General features: G+C 45.6%; 2 protein-coding genes across 5 annotated transcripts in view; one reads left to right on the forward strand and one right to left on the reverse strand.

The window, feature by feature from the left end:
• The window catches only part of LOC122379020 (glycine receptor subunit alpha-2-like), a 46,632-nt gene extending 37,830 nt beyond the window's left edge, over nt 1-8,802 (forward strand). For both annotated transcript variants that reach the window (XM_043360865.1, XM_043360866.1), the window contains 3 exons: nt 941-1,082; nt 3,323-3,410; nt 8,384-8,802. In XM_043360865.1, the coding sequence (XP_043216800.1) occupies nt 941-1,082; nt 3,323-3,410; nt 8,384-8,671 (518 nt within the window). In that variant the 3' untranslated portion in view covers nt 8,672-8,802. The remainder of the gene's footprint in view (nt 1-940; nt 1,083-3,322; nt 3,411-8,383) is intronic.
• Nucleotides 8,803-12,213: 3,411 nt separating this feature from the next.
• LOC122379021 (smoothelin-like protein 1) overlaps nt 12,214-21,729 on the reverse strand; it is a 44,536-nt gene continuing 35,020 nt past the window's right edge. For all 3 annotated transcript variants that reach the window (XR_006256116.1, XM_043360867.1, XM_043360868.1), the window contains 4 exons: nt 20,313-20,337; nt 15,929-16,019; nt 14,846-14,997; nt 12,214-12,892 (listed from right to left, as the gene is read on the reverse strand). Coding sequence is in view for 2 of the 3 variants with exons in the window: in XM_043360867.1 (XP_043216802.1) it covers nt 12,778-12,892; nt 14,846-14,997; nt 15,929-16,019; nt 20,313-20,337 (383 nt within the window). In the remaining variant the exon portion in view is untranslated. The remainder of the gene's footprint in view (nt 12,893-14,845; nt 14,998-15,928; nt 16,020-20,312; nt 20,338-21,729) is intronic.

Consider the following 21,729-nt stretch of genomic DNA (forward strand, 5'->3'; position numbering starts at 1 on the left):
ATTCATTGAAAACCGGTCGGAGCGATTGAGTCTTTAATTTAGTGGTCGCCGCTTACTAATCATGCGGCATAAACGCCGCACATAACCGCCAATGCCGCAACGCAGCTTAGATTTCGAAGTAAGCATTTAGTCTCACCCCATGGCCGCCAGTTTGGAAGCATGCAAAATTACTACAGAACTGGCGCAGATAATACATTATTGACGCTACGCTTACGCGGTCGTTCTTCTGATTGAGTTGTCCTTAGGGAGAGGTAGCCTTAGGTATTGCCTATAAAAATATAACGTGACAATTGGAGGGAGTGACAATTGGACGTGACAATTGACAATGGGAGAAAATATCACGTGACAATCACGTGATAAACGTCATACATTGGAGGGAGATTGTGATTCAAGCTGGAGGAATTCCTTTGTTGAGCCGCTAGAATCCGAAGGAAACAGCGGAAATTGCCTACGACTATTTAATGAATTTAACGGTGATGAATAAGTGCGAAAAACGTTTTGGCTTAATAAAATTTGATGAAATGACCAGGGTAAAAGTTTTATTACTGGCGGTCAATTCAAAACGGCGCAAACATTTAAACAGTGAAGATAGTGAAGCACGATTCAAAGTGTGGTACACCTTTCGTACTTTGAGCGGCGATAGCGGGATAACGGTGTGGAGCTTCGAGGATCGGTCTTCAGTTCCCGGACCAGAAAGGTGGGGCCTATGCAATGTCAAATTTCATCAAAATGGTGATACTGTCCCTTTAATGATTGGTGCTAGGTTTTGTTCGATTACAGTATAACCCCACATTACTTCAGCGGTGAACTGTACGTAAGTACAGCTCCCTCATTCACCCCTCTCCTGCAGGACAGCTCAGTGGCTTCCCCTTCCTCTGAAGGTCAGTTCAGTACCCCTTCCCACACCGTGGTCAGCTCAGCACCCCTTCCCCTCCCCCAGGTCAGTTCAGCGCGCTGTCGGCTCGGTTCCGACTGAACCGGGAGAACGGCTACCACCTGCTGCAGACCTACATCCCCACCATCATGATCGTGGCGATCTCGTGGGTGTCCTTCTGGCTGGAGCAGACCGCCACGCCGGCACGGTGAGGACGGAGAGAGGGAGGGCCAGAGGGGAGAGGGAGGGAGGATTACGGTATCAGGTGCCGTTAGACGGGAAGTGGGCTTTGGATGGGTTGAAAAGGGAGAGAGGGGAGCGAGGAGATAGAGATGGTGAGAGTTGGACGACACTGCCATGGTACTGGAAAGGAGTGGGAAAAACATGGTTAGCATAGTATTTGAATTTACGCTTGAAAGCATTAGCTGGTAGGCAAAAAAAATGCGTGGCACATGATGTAAATTCAATGCATAAAACGAAAAAAAAATATTGGAATGATGTTCAAAGCGAATTAAATCCCAAGCTGTAACGTCACAGCACGGCCAGACAAACTCAACTGATTTATTTTTAATTATGTTACAATGGCATCAAAGCAATTAAACGTCTCTTTGAGCCCGTCTGTATGTCTCAGCTGACAGTCGGCTGACAGTTAATGTGGTGTTAGTCATCTGACAAATTGTCATTACTCACTGTCACAAATAAGGCTCACTGCCGTCACTGCATGGGGGAGGGGGGAGGCTGCACGTGCCTGAGTGGCAGGGAACCACACTGGTTAGTCACCGGCAGCTGACGAACTGAGGGGCAGTGCATAGGGCCTGGCTGACGAGTGTCCCCACTCCCTGGCAAGTACGTACGAGCTGCACTGACAGGGTGTTCAGTCGCGCTCAATAGACGGACTATCTTATGATCTAGCTGGGTTCGGCATTTAACAAAATATTTTGACTTGGTCGATGACTTGGTACGTCTTGTTTAGCGTATGAGTGTCATTACCAAAGGGTGTTATTATTACAGTCGGGGGAGGTTTGGTCAATGGTTGTCATTTTTAGCACGTGCTATTTTTGTCACACGTGCTAAAAATGACAACGATTCTGCTATTTTTGACAACGATGAGGCCGATTTCACTCCTCAGCGAGGAAATCAAGATTTTGGAAAGATAAACACTGATTTTGGAAAAGAACTGCTGCCACCTGGTGCAAGACGAAGAAGCCAGCTTTAATATGCCCGTTATTTGTATGGTAGTTTGTTTTGTGGCCTGAAGTTGGAACTTAAAATTGAAGCATCCGAAAATGATCGATATTGATCGAAAACATGATGTTGATGAAAAAAATAATATTTTAAGTTGAGAGAGGAGGCTATTTTATCCAGATGCAGTAGTTTACTTCTTGAAATTATTTTTGCTAATGACGGCTGCTAATTATCCCTCATTACATGGCAGTCGTCATAAGCAAAAATAATTTCAAGCAGTAAACCACCGCATCTGGATAAAATGGCCTCCTCTCTCAACTTAACATATTATTTTTTTCATCAACATCATGATTTCGATCAATATCGATCATTTTCGGATGCTTCAATTTAAAGTTCCAACTTCGGGCCACAAAAAAGGGTATACTTCAACGTTGGACTACCATACAAACAACGGCCATATTAAAGCTGGTTTCTTCTTCTTGCACCAGGTGGCAGCACTTCTTTTCCAAAATCAGTGCTTGTATTTCCAAAATCGTGATTTCCTCGCTGAGGAGTGAAATCGGCTTCATCGTTGCTAAAAATAGCTGATAGCGTTGTCATTTTTAGCACATGGTTGCCAAAAATGGCATGTGCTAAAAATGACAACGATTGACCAAACCTCCCCCGACTGATTAGGAGGCGGTGCTGTGAAACTGGTGGATCAGTTTAGGTTGGGCCCGAGCCCAGATGCCACCCGCCCTGCTGATAAAGTGAAGCTCCCCGTGGGAGGCCTCGGTAGCTCCGCTGTTGTCCTGCCAGCCAGCCAGATGTGTCGCGGAACAACACACTGGGAGCTTTATTTACTTTCTATTATTTTCACTGGCGACGAGCCAGAATAGATACCTGTTTGTCAGCGTCATGTCTGATCTGGAAATATATAGGTACGCTTGTTTGTGTTACTCATTTCGGAATTAAACTCAGTCGAGAAGGCTAAATAGGATATCTGCATAAGGTGTTATTTGTTGATTTTGCATTAAAAGCTTCAGTCACCACAAATAACTACTTTTAGCTGACGCAACATTCGATTTGAGAGAGATTTATTTACGCTTCACAATTATGTCGATTGCCAAATCTTCCATATCCCTATACGCGCAGGATTTAGTAAACGTTTACAGCGCCTGACTTATTTCAGCGACTGTCATACTGTCTTTTTAAAAATACGTCCACGTTTTATGACGGTGCGTTCTGCGTTGACGTTTTTTATTCATTTCGTCCACTTTGCAGCGTGACGCTGGGTGTGACCACCCTCCTGACTCTGACGTCACTGGCCGCCGGCGTCAGGAGCGAGCTGCCTCCGGTGTCCTACCTCAAGGTCAGTTCAGAACACACGTTTTAAGCATAAAATGAACGATTCTGAAACCATTTATGTTTGCTATCGTTTGAAATGAAGGAAGGTATCGGCATTATTTGACTAGGAATAGCATCGTTTTATAAAAGCATTATGCTAACCAAAATTAGCTGCAGTGCCAAACGAGCTTTAACACTCGCCCGCACATGCCATTTTCCCATCCTAGAACGCACATGGGGGGGTTGCCACCCCCCCCCCCGCGCCATTTCGTTCCTGTTGGAGATAGAGCTTAGCGGTGAGGACCAAAAAGATTCTTTGGGAAGAGACGAATCCAATGATACCCAGTTTTACCTTCTCAGGTCAGTCATTGACCTTCCAGGTCAGGTCAAACTAAAAAAATGTTGCTGTTTTGGGTCACCGCTGGATATCAAGTGCGCTGCTTATCATATACCGATGACGATGCCGTTTTCTGGTGCCAAGCCAGCTAGAACCTCTTTGTCACACTACCCGACCAGGTTTTTGCTGCTGAGGTCATTTCAGGTCAAGTTAGGTCAAGGTCAATTATATGTGTTTGTATGTGTGTGTGTGTCTGTGTGTATACTGATGTGTGCACCGATTGTTTATGTGTCCATATTACATGAAATCATGATCTGAGAAGCTTTTACCAAAAATGCAGTCAAAAAAAAAATCACAAAAAGTAAATTCCGCTTGCCTAAAACGCAATTATCTTAGATGGCCTAGGTTGACCTTGACCTTGACCTTGACATCTGTACATCGTCGAACAACATGTTCCATGATAGATGGGAGGTAAGACTGGCAAAAAAGCCCGAAATCAAGGTGTCAGAAGCTCACAAGGCCCATAGCCAACGCAAGATGTTGAAAATTGGCCATTTGGGTCATGACATGACCTGAAAAACAAGGTCATATCTCCGAAACCAAAAACCACAGAAACTTGAAATTTACAGTGAACATCAAGAAAGGATAGAGGAGCAGCTATACGAAAAATCAGCCTTCTAGCTCTAAAAATGTTGAGTGCAGAGCAGAAAGACTACCTGGGGGGGTGGCAACCACCCCCCCCCCCCATGTGCGGGCGAGGGTTAAAGTATCAGGTGATGCTGTTCCTGCTTGAATCATTAACCCACGAGCCGCTGGGGGGGGGCATAAAAATGCCCCCCCTTTACGTTTTGTGACATATCTCCGAAACCTGATGAGCTACGAACGTGAAACTTGGCATAGCTTCAAATGAATACCTAGGCAATGTTTGAGGAAAGTTTGGTGGTTGTAGCACCTAAGATGACGTCACAGTGACGTCATAAAGTTTTGCCGTTTTCCGATATAGACCGTGTCTGATGACGCTGAGCATGAAACTCAACTGTAAATGAACTAGACAGCACGTGCTGTCATCCTAAAACATCTAACTACACTTCCATCTAGTTTCTGACCAATAATCGGTCCTTTATATTCGGTCCCGTATATCTGATGTATCGTGAGAAATACGAGAGTCGCAAATCTATAATTTCACTTATGACGTCACTGTGACGTCATTTTAAATGGGATCAACACCAAATTTGGACACAACCTCGGCTAGGTATTCAGGAAGATGTGTGCAAAGTTTCGCTTCTCTATCTCTTCGCGTTGCGACGATATCGTCGCAGAAGTAAAGGGGGGGGCAACTATATGCCCCCCCCCCCCAGCGGCCGGCGGGTGGCGCGGAGGCCCAGCGGCCGCCGGGTTAAATCAATGAGTGTAGCGATTGAGCGTAGTAGGTAGACGGTCTATTCTAAATCAAAGTCCATTTTATTTTTGTTGAAATGCCTAGGTTACCTATCTAAGTAGCACCGTTCCATGCTTCTATCCTCAGGATACTGAAATCCTTCTCCTCCACGCCGCAACCCCCTCCGGGCTGGACAGGCAACTTTATCTCATGCGGGCTGCTCCCTTGGAGCGGCACCGCTGCCCCCGAGGGAGCGCACCCCGTAGCCGGGTGCAGTGAGTGCCTTGGGGCTGGGTGGCCTGTCCTCTGGACGGGCTCAGCCCCGGCGACTCACTAGGGTGCCTGCCCAGACCAATGTCTCCCCCTATATCCTATCATCCTCCCGGCTCTGAAATGGTCCCATTGGACCGAAAGGGCCTAACCCAACAAAACAAAAACAAAAACAAAAAATATATAAGTCTTATAAATTGAGAACAGCCTCAAATTCCAAAATGATTGGTCTGTCATCAACATTGACGGTCCAAAATGTGAATCGATAATTGCGCTGTTATTTGTTTTAAATGAAAATAAACTGAAAAGATTAAGTATCGGCTTTCACTGCCATAGAGAAGATCAGATTCAATTTCAGACAGTAGCAAATATATAACACTATTCATAACTGAGCCAAGTTATTTCTCCTCCTTCATTCCCTCTCCACTCGATGCAAAGTGGCCAGACACTTTCAGTGCCAATACCGGACCACAGCTGCCTGGCTAAACACAGTACGAAGCTGGCCACAGACGGGACTTTTGCTCGGTTCGCGGCAGGTGCGAGGATTTGCAGAGCCATTTATGTGAGGCCCCGCGACTCTCGATGGCCCCCTTATGTGGGGCTTCAGCCTCATGCAAAGTCTTGCCCGTGGTGCATCCAGAATTTACGGTGAAGTTATTAAAAGCATATATAACTGTAGAGTAACAGGTATGGCGCATCACTGTTGCATTTACCTTAGCTTTGGGGGAGAGCTTCCAACAATAGAGCTACCATAGCTACAATTTGGACAGCCCTTACACACACATTTGTACAACGTTCTTTGCTCACTTTTTTAAGTAGATTCATACCTAATAAAGTTACAAATAATCACCCGCCTTTGACAGCATATAGCCGACATAAGCCGGATACCTGGACTCTACGTAAGTTAGGCAATGTCATTTAAGCGCTCCCGCGCGTTGCAAGCTGGTTGTTGTTGTTGTTGTTGTTGTTGTTTGTATGTTGATCTTGTTCGGATTTAAATTTAACCCTAGAACGTCTAGGGGGGATCAAACCCCCCCCCCTGAGGTTTTTTCGAAGTGCACGCTAAACGGCTTGTCGTAGCGGGCTGAAATTTTCAATACCCTCTGGGGCAACCTTTGCGCATCTTTTGCCGAAAAAAATTGATCGGGTCATGTCAGGTCACGGAGTTATGACGTCATAAGAGGTACAGCCTCCGGCCGACAGTTACCAAACGTGTGCGCCGAATCCCTAGGTTTTCTGCCGGTGATACCCACATTGTTTGATGGATCATGATGAAACTTCCCATGCATGTTGGGGCAAGCATTGGCTATCGTGTGGTGCAAGAAAATTGACCGGGTCAGGTCAGGTCACGGAGCTATGACGTCACAAGAGGAACAGCGTCCGGTACTATTTTTGAAAAGCGCCCGAACCACTATTTTGCTAATTCTTGTCACATCAATGGGAATATGCAGCAATATTAGCTTCTATAGGGAGCAAATGGACCTCCCAAATCCAAAAATACAATCAGATTTCAAAAATTTAAATTTTGATTTTTCGAATTTCTGCCGCCGACTGTGACCTTGCCGACTTCCGGCGCTCTCAACGCGCCATTTTTAGAGCTAGGAAAACGAAATACATACCAAACGATAGAGAATTGATCAAGGAACACGATAGTGAAGGTTTCAAGTCGATATCTCCCACCGTTTTGCCGCAATCGCCGCGGAAAGTTGAAAAAGTTTGATTTTTTCGGAAAATTTGACCTTTGACCGGTCATAAGTAGGTCAAATGTTGACCTAGGACCAAAAATATACCACCAATTGCGAGATCTCGTTGAGAGCAATCCGTTGGTTTTTTCCGCTAAGCTCTACGACCTTCCGTTTCGAAACGCCAGGGGGGGTCGTAACAACCCCCCCCCCCCTGGTCGTTCGTGTTATGAGAAATGGCCTGGTCGTGCGAGGGTTAAGGTTTGCGGTATGGTGCGTAAATGCTACCAACTTATGTGAAAGCTACAATAATAAGAGTACCTAGGTTCTAGCTGATACACCCTACTATTGAATTAAGTTTTCACTTTGCTGTGGGTAAGATAAAATGAAACTCACTAAAGTATACCTATATTACTGTTCCACAATCACGATCACACGAGGAGATCCAGCAGTTACGCGGCTCAAATGTGCCGTGCGTTGTTTCCGATCCTTACTACGTCCGGTGGGTAAATACGCTAAATCGCATGTGTTGTTTACATTTCACTTTAACATAGAAACCACAGCACGTTCCCTGACGGCTGATCATAGTTATGTAGGTACTCTCCTCCCCCCGAAAATAAGATGAGTATGTAAGGGCGATTGACTTTTTGCATGAAATACAAGTTATAACATGAGAAAAGTAGCGAATAGTGCGCTAATATGAAAATATATTTACAGTTTGTCTGCTTTTTCTCCTGCCGTTCAGTGGTGTTCAGTGCTGTCTACATCCAACGCATTTCGACATTGTGAAAATATCAAGTATGAATGGTACAGATCGTGTGCACAATTTAAAAACACTGTAGAGATGTTTCAGACTTTCAGATATGCATGGCATCTTTATGACGAGTTATTTGTTGTTGCATTTATCTCTTCCTGTATGAAAAGTTCTCAGTGCTTGAGGAACGAACGTAACTCTTTTGATCACTCTTTGTGCAGGTCGGATATGTTTTTCATATTGTACCTATGTTTATCAACAACTGGATCATCGTGGTACCTAATATTTTATAACGAGCACATATATCGTCAGCGTTACATCACTACTCTATGTGACTTGTGACAAGCTACTTTTTCACTTAAAGTTACGAATATTCGACATTGAACTTTGTATTTCTATGTATTTCTCAAAGCTTAGGTACACACAGCTGCACTACAAAAGTTTTTTTTTTTGACAGCACAGTGCTGCACATGGTTTTTGTTTCGAAGCATACAATAAGTAGGTTGCCCTACCGAAAGCTATATGTTGGCACATCACACCACTATCAGTTCCGCCCCGTCCCCTCCCTCTGCGCCAGGCCATTGACGTCTGGATCGGCTCCTGCATGTTCTTCGTGTTCGGGGCGCTGCTCGAGTTCGTGCTCGTCCACCACCTCGCCAAGAAGCGCAAGCGCAGGGGCAGCCAGCGCAAGTCCTTCAAGGCCATGTTCTTCGGCAGCGAGGAGCCCGAGGTGCTGGACCAGGGTGGCAAAAAGGAGACTCACCTGGCAGAGGCGAAGATCGTCGACCGCATCTGCCGCGTCTTCATGCCATTCGCCTTCATCACGTTCAACTTTGCCTACTGGTGTCACTATGGGCTTGGCTAGGGAACGGATGCGGCCTGGCACACAACGACAAGGAATGCGGCCGATTTTTGTATACACCCGAGACACACATAAGAGATGGGTTGCGGAACGATGGTTTATGGGATGGTGTTTTACCGCGCTACGGCAGTCACGTTAACCCGCGCCCTGCTGGGGGGGTGTTTGAACACCCCCCCTTGTGGTTTTTCGCGAATATCTCAAAAACGGCGGCGCGGAGCGCCGCCGTTTTTGGTACACCTTATCGTACATCAATTCTACACATGTTGTGAAAATTTCAGACCAAGGTCATTCAAGGTCAGGTCACCAGGTCACTTAAAGTGACCTCACCTCATAAAAAGTTTCAATGTCTGTCATAGCTACACCGAGTGACCGATCGCTTTGAAACTTTCAGCGGTTGCTAAGAGCAATAGCATGTACAAAATGTATATCTCAGAATTTTGATATCGATGACCTAAGGTCAGGTCAATTTTGCGACCTCCCCATTATAAGTCAATGGGAGAAAATTGAAATGCGCCTCTTTTGGACAAAAGACATTATTAACACTCCCAAATACCGAATTACAAGTGGCTTAGACACACTGAACATGAAAATGGCGTCCGTGACCCTTGTTTATGCCCTGAGGTCATCTTAGGTCACGAATGGTATCTAACAGTTTTTCGCAAATAACTTTTGATAGAGGCATGCTAGAGCGATGAAAACGCCTTGGATGTGTTCAGCTCGACGATACGGATCGACTGATATGCAACATGACCCTTTCCGGTCAGGTCATGACCTTGACCTGAGGTCAAATTTTCAAGTTGACCTTTCAAGGTCAACTTATAGTTCATTCGATGCGTCTTGACGAGAGGAACACAATGCCGGTAAAAGTAAGCTCGTACAAGGCTTGGGTCAAAAGTTATTGCAGAAAAACTGTTTCCGAAAAAATCGGCTATTTTTGCAATTTTTGCCCCCTGCAGGCAAAACCGTTGACGTTAGGTCAAATCTGAGAGAATTACTCAGAAAGGGCTTTAATAGGGCTATCGAATGCACTTTTCCGCGGCGCTGTAGCTCTATTGGTTCTCGAGTTATGCGTTGGCTTCTTGGAAATTTTCGACATTCGACCTGGAAATCGGCGAAATTTTGCCTTCAATGACCTCTGGTGACCTGACCTTTGACCTGACCAAAAAATTGACCGAAGTGATTTCGTCATTATTTTTGACGCTCTTTCGAACGCCGCCTTCCGCGTATCGCTACGTGGCCCAGGAGCCGAGTTACAAGGGGGGGGGTGTTCAAACACCCCCCCAGCAGGGCGTGGAAATCCAGGGGCCGTATTCACGTCGATCATTTTCGTAAGAATTTTCTTAAGTTTGACCTACTTGTTAAGTAAATTTTTTTATTCACGTGAACTTCGTCGATAAAAACTTAAGAAGTGCCGACGCGAATACCAAATTATACTTACGAAAGAAAATCGACTTACGAAGTCGACGTGAATACGGCCCGACCCCCAGCCGGGCGCGGGTTAACTGGTGTTCACTAATGGCGCTAAGAGCTCATAACATTCTGGGAAATGTCTTCGCCTTTGCTTTTGGGCATTGCTAACGACATGGGTGAGCTACACAATGGCTACATATATGTATACTCTTCTATACAGTGGGGTGGTTTTACGTATCGCTGTAACCTACAGTTAGTATTGGCACATCTTTTAGCGCCGAGTCGAGCTCATGATGTCTGCCGGACCTGGGAATGTTGTACTGTGTTATCAAACCTCGAGGCTGTGGGGTGAGCGCCCCACTCTGTAGTCCGTGTGTCGACTGAGAGCCTCGTGACTCGGCCTGGCGGTGGAATTGGCGAGAATCGGTCTTCTGTGTCGACCAGATATGAAGGCATCTCTGTCACTGTCATGACTTCCGATTTCTCACACCAAATGAGCTGAGGATATGGATCACGTCGATAACAGCCTTCGCCGGGTGTAAATCATATCGAGAAGCTGGGCTAGGCTTTAATACCAACAATAGGAAATTTTGTAAACACATTAGTCAATTCTTTAGACAATAGAAGTTGAATGTGAGTGCTGTCATTTGTATGCATGGTCTTAGCTTCATTAACATTGCTATCTTATATCATCGATTGACCTCACTTTTTGAAGTGTCCGCTGATTGGAATTTTGCGTTTTTACTCATTGCTGTTTATAATTTTATCAGAATGTGCTTCTTTTAACCCTCGCCCGCACATGCCATTTTCCCATCCTAGAACGCACATGGGGGGGTTGCCACCCCCCCCCCCCGCGCCATTTCGTTCCTGTTGGAGATAGAGCCTCGCGGTAGAGACCAAAAAGATTCTTTGGGAAGAGACGAATCCAATGATACCCAGTTTTACCTTCTCAGGTCAGTCATTGACCTTCCAGGTCAGGTCAAACTAAAAAATGTTGGTGTTTTGGGTCACCGTTGGATATGAAGTGCGCTGCTCCTAGCATATACCGATGACGATGCCGTTTTCTGGTGCCAAGCCAGCTAGAACCTCTTTTTCACACTACCCGACCAGATTTTTGCTGCTGAGGTCATTTCAGGTCATGTTAGGTCAAGGTCAATGATATGTGTTTGTATGTCTGTGTGTGTCTGTGTGTATACTGATGTGTGCACAGAGTGTTTATGTGTCCATATTACATGAGATCATGATCTGAGAAGCTTTTACCAAAAATGCAGTCAAAAAACTTCACAAATAGTAAATTCAGCTTGCCTAAAACGCAATTATTTTAGATGACCCAGGTTGACCTTGACCCTGACCTTGACCTCTGTACATCGTTGAACAACATGTTCCATGATAGGTGGGAGGTAAGACTGGCAAAAAAGGCCGAAATCAAGGTGTCAAAAGCTCACAAGGCCCATAACCAACGCAAGATCTTGAGAATTGGTCATTTGGGTCATGACATGACCTGAAAAACAAGGTCATATCTTCGAAACCAAAAACCACAGAAACCTGAAATTTTCAGTGGACATCAAGAAAGGATAGAGGAGCAGCTATTCGAGAAATCAGGCTTCTAGCTCTAAAAATGCTGAGTTGAGTGCAGAGCAGAAAACTACCTGAGGGGTGGCAACCCCCCCCCCCCATGTGCGGGCGAGGGTTAAAAGCTGAGAAAAAAACAATTCAACACGTTTAACAGAAAGGCGAACAAAATGACGTGTGCAGACCGCAGAGTCATGCATCTGTTTTTATGTCTCAGCGTTTTTTTACTGTGACAGTCAATCAGCTTTCGTGTGCGACTTACTCGTGTGCATCGGATCCTGATTATTTTGTGTTGTATGTATATAAACGTTTACACTGCATCATGTCCTTACATTAAATTCTTAACGATACCTTCATCTTATTGTAAATTGTCATGAAAATGCTCAAACCTGATGCTATTTTCTAACGTTTATAGGAACCTCTGTTGTCAATAAATGGTATCCAGTAGGATTCATTCAACCCTTTGCTCATTCATACCGTGTGCTCTACGCTATAGGATAAAAATTCCCGAATAATTTGATTTAGGGAAAACAGAGAAACTTGTTACATCACACAAACATGGGTACCACCTAGGCCGTCACTTTATTGACTGGTTAAAAAAGCGATGAATACCATCCATCCGGCTACCTATCAGTACAAACAGTATTGCTTACAACGGACATCGCGTAGCGCCGATGTACAGAAGGCCGTTAACTGTGCGAAGCTTTCAGTCCTGCTCCAGCCGAACCAAAAGCCAAGTAGTCTCGGAATCCTCCTGTGATCACAACCACTCGCATTCAGTTGACGCTCGATGCCACTTTGTACACGGTGAAAAAGAGCGGCACTTCACCGGGGCGTACTCTCAGCTCTGATCACAGACGCTGACAGAAGCCCACAGAAGGCCACATCACCGTGCGTGGAGCTCTCAGTCTCCAGCTAGCCGCTACACTCGACCTGGCGGCGGCACGCGGCCGACCGGCGATCACGATCGCGCTCACAGACCACATGGACAGGTCCTCATCTAGGGGACACGGCAGCCCTGCAGGCGCGGCAGGGCGCCGGGAGGGGGAGAGGGAGGGGCGGAGGTCAGGCGCTGAGGGGGGCCGGGCTGGGAGCGGCGCCGCGCGGAGACCGGACTGCGGCGGCGCCTACTTCAGCACGGCGTAGATGGACTGGATGTAGGCGAACACGCTCTTCCAGTCGGGCTTCTCCATGGAGACCATGTCGTCGGCGTCCAGCAGCGGAAAAATGCCCGCCCGCTGACTGCCGAGCGGGGAAAAACAGCGTCAGCGGGGAAATACCTAACCAGAAACTCTGCCACTGACTAAACAGAAAATAACATTCAACTATGAACATCATTAGTTTACGGTTGCGTAGAAACTAGAGATGTCAATCGGATACCAACTTTTTGGTATACCGATACCAAACCGATACCAACTTGGTATTTGGTATTTCAATCCTAGTGTAATCGGTATTTTGTTGGTATCATGAGCCCTCACTAATGTATAAGAGGCTAAAAAATTGGTAAAAAGTTGGTATTTTCATCATGATTCCAAATTGGTTTGGTTTCGGTATTTCCCCACGGTTTTGGTTGGTATTTGGTTTGGTATCGGTATTCCGATTTTCCGTAATTGACATCACTAGTAGAAACACATAAAAACATGAAAGCATGAAAAGAAAGAGGCTCAGTATTCGACATCATCCACTTCTCAATTGCCAATAAGATTCCTAATTCGGTGCCCCACTTCCTATTTATCTCCTGTTGCGCGACAGTGTTTTCTTCCAATTGTTCCCCTTATAGTTCTCGGATTCGCTATTATGGGAGCCCATATTACTTTTGTACAGGGGTGAAAAATTGTATCGTTTTGTCGTTGTCGACGACAACCGAGAAGACGATCTTATGGCGACCACGCGCAGCGCCTGAACTGATTTAGACCTCCCGCTTAGTGCGGTTAGAAGCGCGCAATCCATTCGTATCTGCCCACCCAACCCAATCGCCTCTCCCACGCAAACCATTCTCTGTCCCTCCCCCATCAAATCGACTCGCAGTTCTCGAGTCCGTTACCACCCTACGCGGCGGCATCCGCCAGTGGAAAATTTCCTGGTAGCTACAGACATATTCCAACTCCCCGTAGCTATCTAGTATATACTGCGTCGTTCGACCATCGTTCGGACGGCCGACCGGCGACCCTCATAAAGGCGACCAATGACATACCAAGTGGTCGCCGTGGTTGTCCACTGGCAACACGTGTCTGGCAAATCTAGTACCTTGCAGGACTCGGCCGGCCCCTGCCCGCACCCTTCAGCGCCGCCCCCGGCCGGCGGTCAGTTAGCGTCCCCTCCAATCCGCCGGGGCTCCTTTTGTGACGTCATACCCACCCCCGGCGGCGCCTGGGGGTAGGTCCGCGGCGGGACCGCGCCAGTGCCGGTAATATGTTGATGCGGGGAGGGCACGCCATGTCATGCCCACGAGGATATGGTGTCTCGGGACTTCCGAGGTCGAGGAATAGGGATCGTCGGACATTTGAGCTTGACAGCTGAGCGCCCTGCGCTATCAAGAAGGAGAGGTATTAGAATGTATTCGCACGCAGGGTCCGTGGCGTCTGCACGACTTAAGTGCTTGTACTAACTTGAGCACGTTTTGTTGAAAGGTGAGTGGAAGGTAGCTCTATAATTGGTTCCCGAGTTGTGGGCCGGTGTTTCGAAGAAAAAGTTGAAAAAGGCAATATTTTTCATTTAATGGCATCTGGTGACCTGACCTTTGACTTGACCTAACAAATGAATGACATATTTTCATCCTTATTTTGGACGTTCTTTCGAATGCCGTTTACTGCTTAACACTGCTTGACCCAGTGTTGTACCCCCCCCCCCCCAGCAGTGCATGGAAATCAAGGACCCTCAGCGGGGCGCGGGTTAGACATCTTTAGCCGACAACCAAATAAGCCCGTTTTCCTTCGGACGACAACCACCGAAACACTTTTTTCAGCCCTGCTTTTGTAGCGCAATATTCAGCGCGCCGACCAATCATATCGCACAAGACCAGTGTCAGGGTGGCGTGATCAATCGGTAAGCAATAGAGGTTGGCGTTTCTCTGTATTGGAACATTGGCAAACAGCCCCGCAGACCACCAATATTGGGCAGATATTTGTAAGTGCTGCCACAAAAGGAGCAGTTTCCGAGAGAACGCGAGTTCTCGGGAACTCGTTTGGTACTCACTCGGCCGTCCTGAAGGCCAGGTCGAAGTTGTAGCGCCGGTTCCTCGGGTCGAGCTTGTTGAAGTCGAAGGCGTCCGGGAAGAAGTGATGGATGAGCGCGCAGAAGGCCATGCCGTCAGCCCAGCTGGTGGAGAAGTTCTCCACCTTGATCGTCTGAGGAGAAAATGCATGCCGGAAAAATGCCAAAATGTTGGTGTCAGGGGCTAGCCTAGGGTGCTTTAGACCTAAAGATCAGCAATTTGATGTACCACTGGACATTCAAGGCCATTCACTGCCGCTTAGGAACTAACCAGATGGTGCAAACTACGACTTAAGAAAATATCATATCTTTATTATCAAAACTGCATCACATGTGTCATACATGCATGTTCTTTTGGGGTCCCGACTCTCGATAGTAACTCTACATACTTTCTTCTGTTCTTATCGCCATGTCAGTGCGGGTCAGCAGTTATAATGATGAATGGCTAAAACCTGCCCATTCTTAAGCATGCATTCGTATTTTTCGCGGTGCAAATTTGTCTGCAAATAATGGTTTTATTCTAGCCGCATTTCATTCATATCCAGGAAAAGCCGACATGCACTTATTTTGTAGGCACAAAGTGTTTTAATATTTTTTATTAGCGACATCTTTATCACAGTGGCACACACAGTGGCGGCGGAACGGGGAGGGCACCGGGGCACTGTGCCCCCTTTGATTTTGGCATTTTAACATTAGCCCTATGGGCGTTGCATGGAAAGAATGGGATCAAAAGTCGGCAGTGCCCCCCCCCCCTTAATTGAGGGTGTTCCGCCGCTACTGGTGGCACAGTCAGCCGTCTGAGTCCTGCAGATCATTAGTGTGAGTCCCTGAGACGAGCATCGATGCCTGAGCCGTTTTGTGACGTGGAAAAAACGCTCTGCTCATTTTAGCTAAATCAGACCGGTCAAAATATTCCTGATTTTCAAACGTATAGCTTGTTACTTTGCATGACGCTTATGCTGCTTAGTGACTGCTTAGGCATACACTTCAACTGACATTGTGCGTAAAACAAGATACAAAATACGAAACGCATGGAAGGACATTGTGCCTATATACATAACATACCTTGTAGTCCCTCAGCCGGCACTGGACCCAGAACAGCATGACCTCCTTAGTTCCCTTTCCCTGGGGCACGCAGTCCAGTTCGAAGCCATCACTGCAACAGAGGGGCACAGTCTGACGTCAGGAGCGTCACAAAAAAACCTCCCTCATGGACCCACCCACACGCTCATATCCGCTGCACAGAGAGGCATCTGGCAATATATACTGAAAAAGCAACAATATTCTATTTTGAGCAAGGCGAGGACCGAGAACTGACGTTATTCACCACGCGTTTCTGCGCCTGGCCTATACCGGGTGGCCCAGAAAAAACGTTCCCAACTTTAAATCAATATTTCTCAGAAAGTGATAAAGATACAACATTGAAACTTCGAATAGTCAATGCGGCACACATTTTCAGTAAATGGTGTGATTTTCATGGTGTTCGGTAAATACCTTTTTAAACGGTTCGTGTTTCAAGCATGCCATGTAAAAATTACTTTTTTGCTCCGATGTTTACTAAAAAAAATGTGAGTGAACGGGTCACTTTCACCACGCGGCACCGCGGCCTAGAGCCATGACTTCTACTGGCAGCTAGTCTCATTAATGGTTCGGGTCTCAGGATGACACTTTCCCTCAGGCAACCACGATGGCTCTGTGCCAGGGGCATCGGAAGAAGTTTCCAGTTTTCTAACCATCTTGTGGCTCAAATGCTTTCTTGGCTGACATTCCTGGGAAAAGGTAGCTTTTCAACCAGTTTTGTTTTTGTCATCTGCTGGCAATGTTGTTTTTCATCAGCTATTCTGTGGTCTTCTGGCACAGGAACCAGTCTGCTTTAGTTTGTTTTCCTTATCCGGTCGATTTACTGTTTGATCTACTGAAAGGAGGGTAATCAGCAGTAATCCATGCACCGTGCCACTCCTGCTCGAAACATGATTTGGTGTTGAAACGAATGACATCCATGAGCACCATTTCGGCTCAGTATTTGAATATTTGGCACCTAAGTGAGACAAAAATATTTAAAATAAGAACATGCGTGTTGGTTTCATTCATGTGCTCTATTTTTTATTCTTTTGTATAACATGGGACGTCTAACCCAATCATCACTATCGTTTGACATCGGCAAAAAAAAGCAAAAACGTCTTGCTTAAAGGAAGGGTGCCACCTTTTGGACACAACGCAGTTTTTACAAGATTAGCCTCACATGAACCTAAAAACCGGCTTCACTTACCTATGCTCGAGACGGTCAGCATTGAATCCGCACGTGAAGTTATCATTTGCGAGTTTTGCTGCCAGCATTCGGGCAGGCAAAAATCTTCAGCACTATTTCCTCGTCGTGTTAAGGGTATTTTATAAAACATGAAATCAGCAAAGGTATGTATAAAAGTTATACTTTTGAAGCATGTTTTATCATTTTGAAAGGGTATATTTTTTCTTTATGGTATACACTTAAGTTTTAAAATTTTAATTGGGAAGTTTTTCTAGTAAGTTGCATGAAGGGTGAAGGGTTCCATAGATCTCTTAAGCATTGTAAAGGAAAAACCTTTACTCGACTTATTTGATGTTCTTTAACAGTTGGCAAATATGGCCAACAGTTACCTACTTGGTTACCTACAACTTAGTTCAAATCATGTTATCTTCTTCCTTTTTATTTGTTCATCTTTTTGTCTCAGTTGCGCCATCAATGCAAATGGCAGAATGATATGTTGCCATGACGACAGGATATGCCAGCCGTCCTAGCTGCCACATCAAACGACCTTGAGTTGTAGTGGTGATATAAACAACGATCTTTTTTTTTTGGCCAATGTATTAAATGCAATGTTTCGGTTTTTTGTATATTGTGGACGCGCTAACCACGTCTAAAAATTCAAATAAGTAAAATAGATTCATAGAACAAAAATTTCGGAAGGTGGCACCCTTCCTTTAACCCGCGCCCCGTTGGGCTCTGCCGAGCAACGCGCCCGGTTGGGGGGGGGCCATTTTGGCCCCCCCCTAAGATCTCGAGAACCACGCAACATAGCGACAAGCGGTAAACGGCGTTGGATAGCCCCAACGGGAAACTACCTTGTGACCCAATTTTATTGACCTAGGTCAAACCGATGACGTCACAGGTCAGGTCAAAGGTCCAATTTTCACCGTTTACAGGCACTTCAAGTAATGCGTTGTAAAATCGAGTAAAATGCATTTCATTGAAAATCATCGATGGGGAAATGTTCTTCAAACACATATTTTGCTATTTGAGGTCACTGATACCAGGTCAGGTCACAGAGGTCAGGTCACGGGGGGGTCACAATATGAAAGTGTCGTGTGATACATGTTTTATGGTCCATTTTACATGACAAATGCGATTATATGGGTCAGGCAGCCTTTGGGGCCAGCTTAGATCACGTTTTGGTCAAGGTCAGGTCAAGGTCAGGTCAAGGTCAGGTCAAATTAGGTCAAATTTCAAAGTTAATATTTTTGCATAAAATGGGTATCGAATCGATGCAGCTCGTCACGGGGAGTTCAATGGTGGTCTTTGTTTTGCCGTACGAGGTCTAGAATTGCTAAAAATTGAGTTCAAAAATTTGACGTCATCATTTTTGAACAGTTTTTTCGCTATAACTTGGCCAAAAAACGAGATATCGATCTGAAATTTGGTATGTATATAGCAGAGCGCTGGGACTATCACATATATTCCGGTTTTTTCGAAATTCGGAAAAATTTTGGATTTTTTCAAAGTTTTTCTAAAAAAATCAATTTTTTGATTTTTTTTGGGTCAAAAACCAAAAATTTTGAAAATCCGAGATAGCAGTTTTGTAGCGCCGCCTTTTGTCTACTAGACCATATAAAGAACTTTGAAATTGCTTGATAACTGTAGATTTGGTGAGCGTTTCAAGATTGCATGTTTTTTGCTCATTTTTGCTCGAACATGACCTCAGTTTGACCTCAATAACTCCTGACCTAAGGTGACCTAAGACTTGAAATTTGGTGTGAAGGTGTCAAATTGATGCCCGGGAAGGTACTGAAAATTTGGCGGCGCTGCGCGCCGCCGTTTTCTTGCTATTCAGGAAAAACCACAGGGGGGGGGGCCAAAATGGCCCCCCCCCAACGGGGCGAGGGTTAATTCAACTCAAGATTGCCAGCTTGGAAATGATGGTATAGTGTTATAATTTGGCATACCAATGCGCAAAGAAGTGACGCAAACTTGATGAAAATTTTGGCTCGTTATTTGTACTCGTATTTGATATATAGGCCTCCAAAGTTCGGAACGTTTTTTCTGGGCCACCCGGTATATCATGCTGCGATTGGAAGAAAGAATTTAGCTCTATCACCAATCATATGCTTGTTTTCCCACGCTCCCCTTACGAAGTAATGTCGTCCTGTGTCCAGCTTGTATGACGACATAAGATATGTCAAAGAACACTTTCTTAGCTTCTTTGCAAACGGCTTACGAAATTCAAGAGTTAGGGTATTTTAGTGTATTTTGCATCGTTCATCTATTGCAAGCATTAGCTTCATCGTGTATGTATGTATTGAAAACAGTGGTCTTACGAGTATACCATCATGTTAGTCAGCTTTGTCATGCATATGTAAATCGTCAGCATGTGCCTAACAGCAGCAGCGGGTGGTGATTCATCACATCTGTGCCAGAACTCAGGCGTGACAGCTTAACGTCCTGAAGTTGTGGAAACTTTCCGATCAACACCAATATCTGATAATGGGCCTGAATGGCTGTCGTGCAGAGACGCACCGGACACTGCACATCCACGACCCCAATGCCCTCTCCTCCACCACACCAGAAAGACATTAATTAATGACCGGAGAGGGAAGCTGGCTAGCACGGTCTCTCCCTCGGTCGACTCATTTACGAGTACGCCAGATGCGTTTCCAGCTAGTACGTGACCAGCCGCAGATGAACCAAATGTCTCGCTTTGTATTGAGGTCAGCCATCCAGAGAGAAACCAGCGTCGTGTCGTGGTGATGACGACTGACGAGCGATGGGGGTATGAGCAGCAAACTTCCAGAAAGTATGTGCGACTCTTCCCTAGTGATGCCAATCTCAAGGCAGTCCGTGTGGCTAGTACGGCACAGGCATTAGCTATGGGCTAAACAAAGATTCGATGGGCCAAACCGGTTTGGTCCAGTGCTAGTTACAGTGCATGCGCTCGTTTCTTTAGATGGTATGTTTGAGGAGCATTCTGTCACTACGGGGACCGTTTTGTAAGTCTTGTGGTGGTCTCTCCGAACCGATTAGGTGTGGATCTCTGGACAGACGGAGTGCGGACCCACCACCCAGCTACATAATTTCGCCCATGTCATGGCGGTGACGGCGTATGTAATGGAACGTAACATTGAAACATTAAGGCCTACGTATATTGCGTTCGGCTTTCCATTAACTACGCAGATCATGAACACAAAAAGTACTTACTTTTTCTTTTTCCCAGCAGCCGGATCTGAAAAGAAGGAGGAGCATATTAGCTGAGTGCCAAGAAATAAAAAATCACAGGAACAGAAAAGTTAGCAACCAGTTGGTCTACCAGGCTAACATTCGGCTTGCACTTCTCGGCTACGGCCGTGTGTATTATGGCAGCTCCTGGTGCGTCTCAGAGCTGCGATATGACCGGTCCCGCAGAGACCAATTTCGGCCACCCATCCGATACATATCGGTGAGCTGTGCCGCCCTCTGACGCTGCAACAAGCAGCTCATAAAAAAGTAACAACTGCGGCCGGCCGCAAACGATGCCAGCCGCGGAGCTCATCAAATAGTAATGCAATCCAAAGTGCCTTGTCATTTATATTTCAGGATCATATCTACCATTGATATTTTTAACCGAAGGTTTGTTGTCAATAGTTAAAACACTATTCTTTAGAATTGTGTTTTTCTATTGAAAAACAAATCTGAGTTCCCTGACAATTTGGCAAAAGCTGCCTGAGATCAGTATAAGCTGGCACAGAACGCAATATTTCGTAATGAGACATTCTTTATAAATTGCACAATGGATAAGTAGCTACCTAACTTCTAGCTATATATGGAACCGCACATGACTGGGAAAGATTTCGCAAACTGTCCTATCTGATTGTCGTTGGTGGCCGAGCTTATTTCGGAACAATGGATGTCTTACTAGAAACACATGCATGTTGTTACGGTAGATCACTGAGACATGAGACCTGGCTGAAGCCGGCGCGACCTTGTATCGATGTCTTTCAAAAGGGCGAAGTATGCCCCGCTGCAGTATGACAATATTTTTTGCTTATGAGAGCCTCCCCGACCGTATCTCTTTCTAGATTCCAGGTTAAATACCAGCTGGAAGCATGGTGTAGCGGTCACAAGCACCTGAATGTGACTGACCGTAACAATGCGTTAATCGTAGTTTGTAAATTCCTGTAAACGCAGGTTGTTTGAAATAGACAAACACTATTCGTTAGAATTGTGTTTTTCTATTGTATGTACACGGTGCGTCGGGCCGCGCGCTCTGACTTCGGCCAAGATTAATGCGTCAGCTGATCATTGTCATTTCTGCCACTTGCGTGTGGTGAAATGGGGTCATAACTTAAGAGACGGCTTTTTCATATCAATTATTTTACATAAAATCATATTTCAAACCATAAATAATGTTTGACAGCCAAATAAAAGAAACAATACCAATACAGGCTCACAGTTTAAGGCTCGACATTGTGTTGTCTACGATTAGACAGCTGATAACTCATTCCCGTACGTCGTAACTCTATAATGACCTTTGCTGTGCGCCCCATTCGCGATTGTTGCCGACGCCTGTTTGCAGGTCAGCCCACTACAGTTGTTATACATATCGAAAAACCGATAAACTTTTAGGTGAAAAAGGCAC

The sequence above is a fragment of the Amphibalanus amphitrite genome, unplaced genomic scaffold, assembly GCF_019059575.1.
Source record: "Amphibalanus amphitrite isolate SeventyFive unplaced genomic scaffold, NRLGWU_Aamphi_draft 000069F_arrow, whole genome shotgun sequence".
NCBI lineage: Eukaryota > Metazoa > Arthropoda > Thecostraca > Balanomorpha > Balanidae > Amphibalanus > Amphibalanus amphitrite.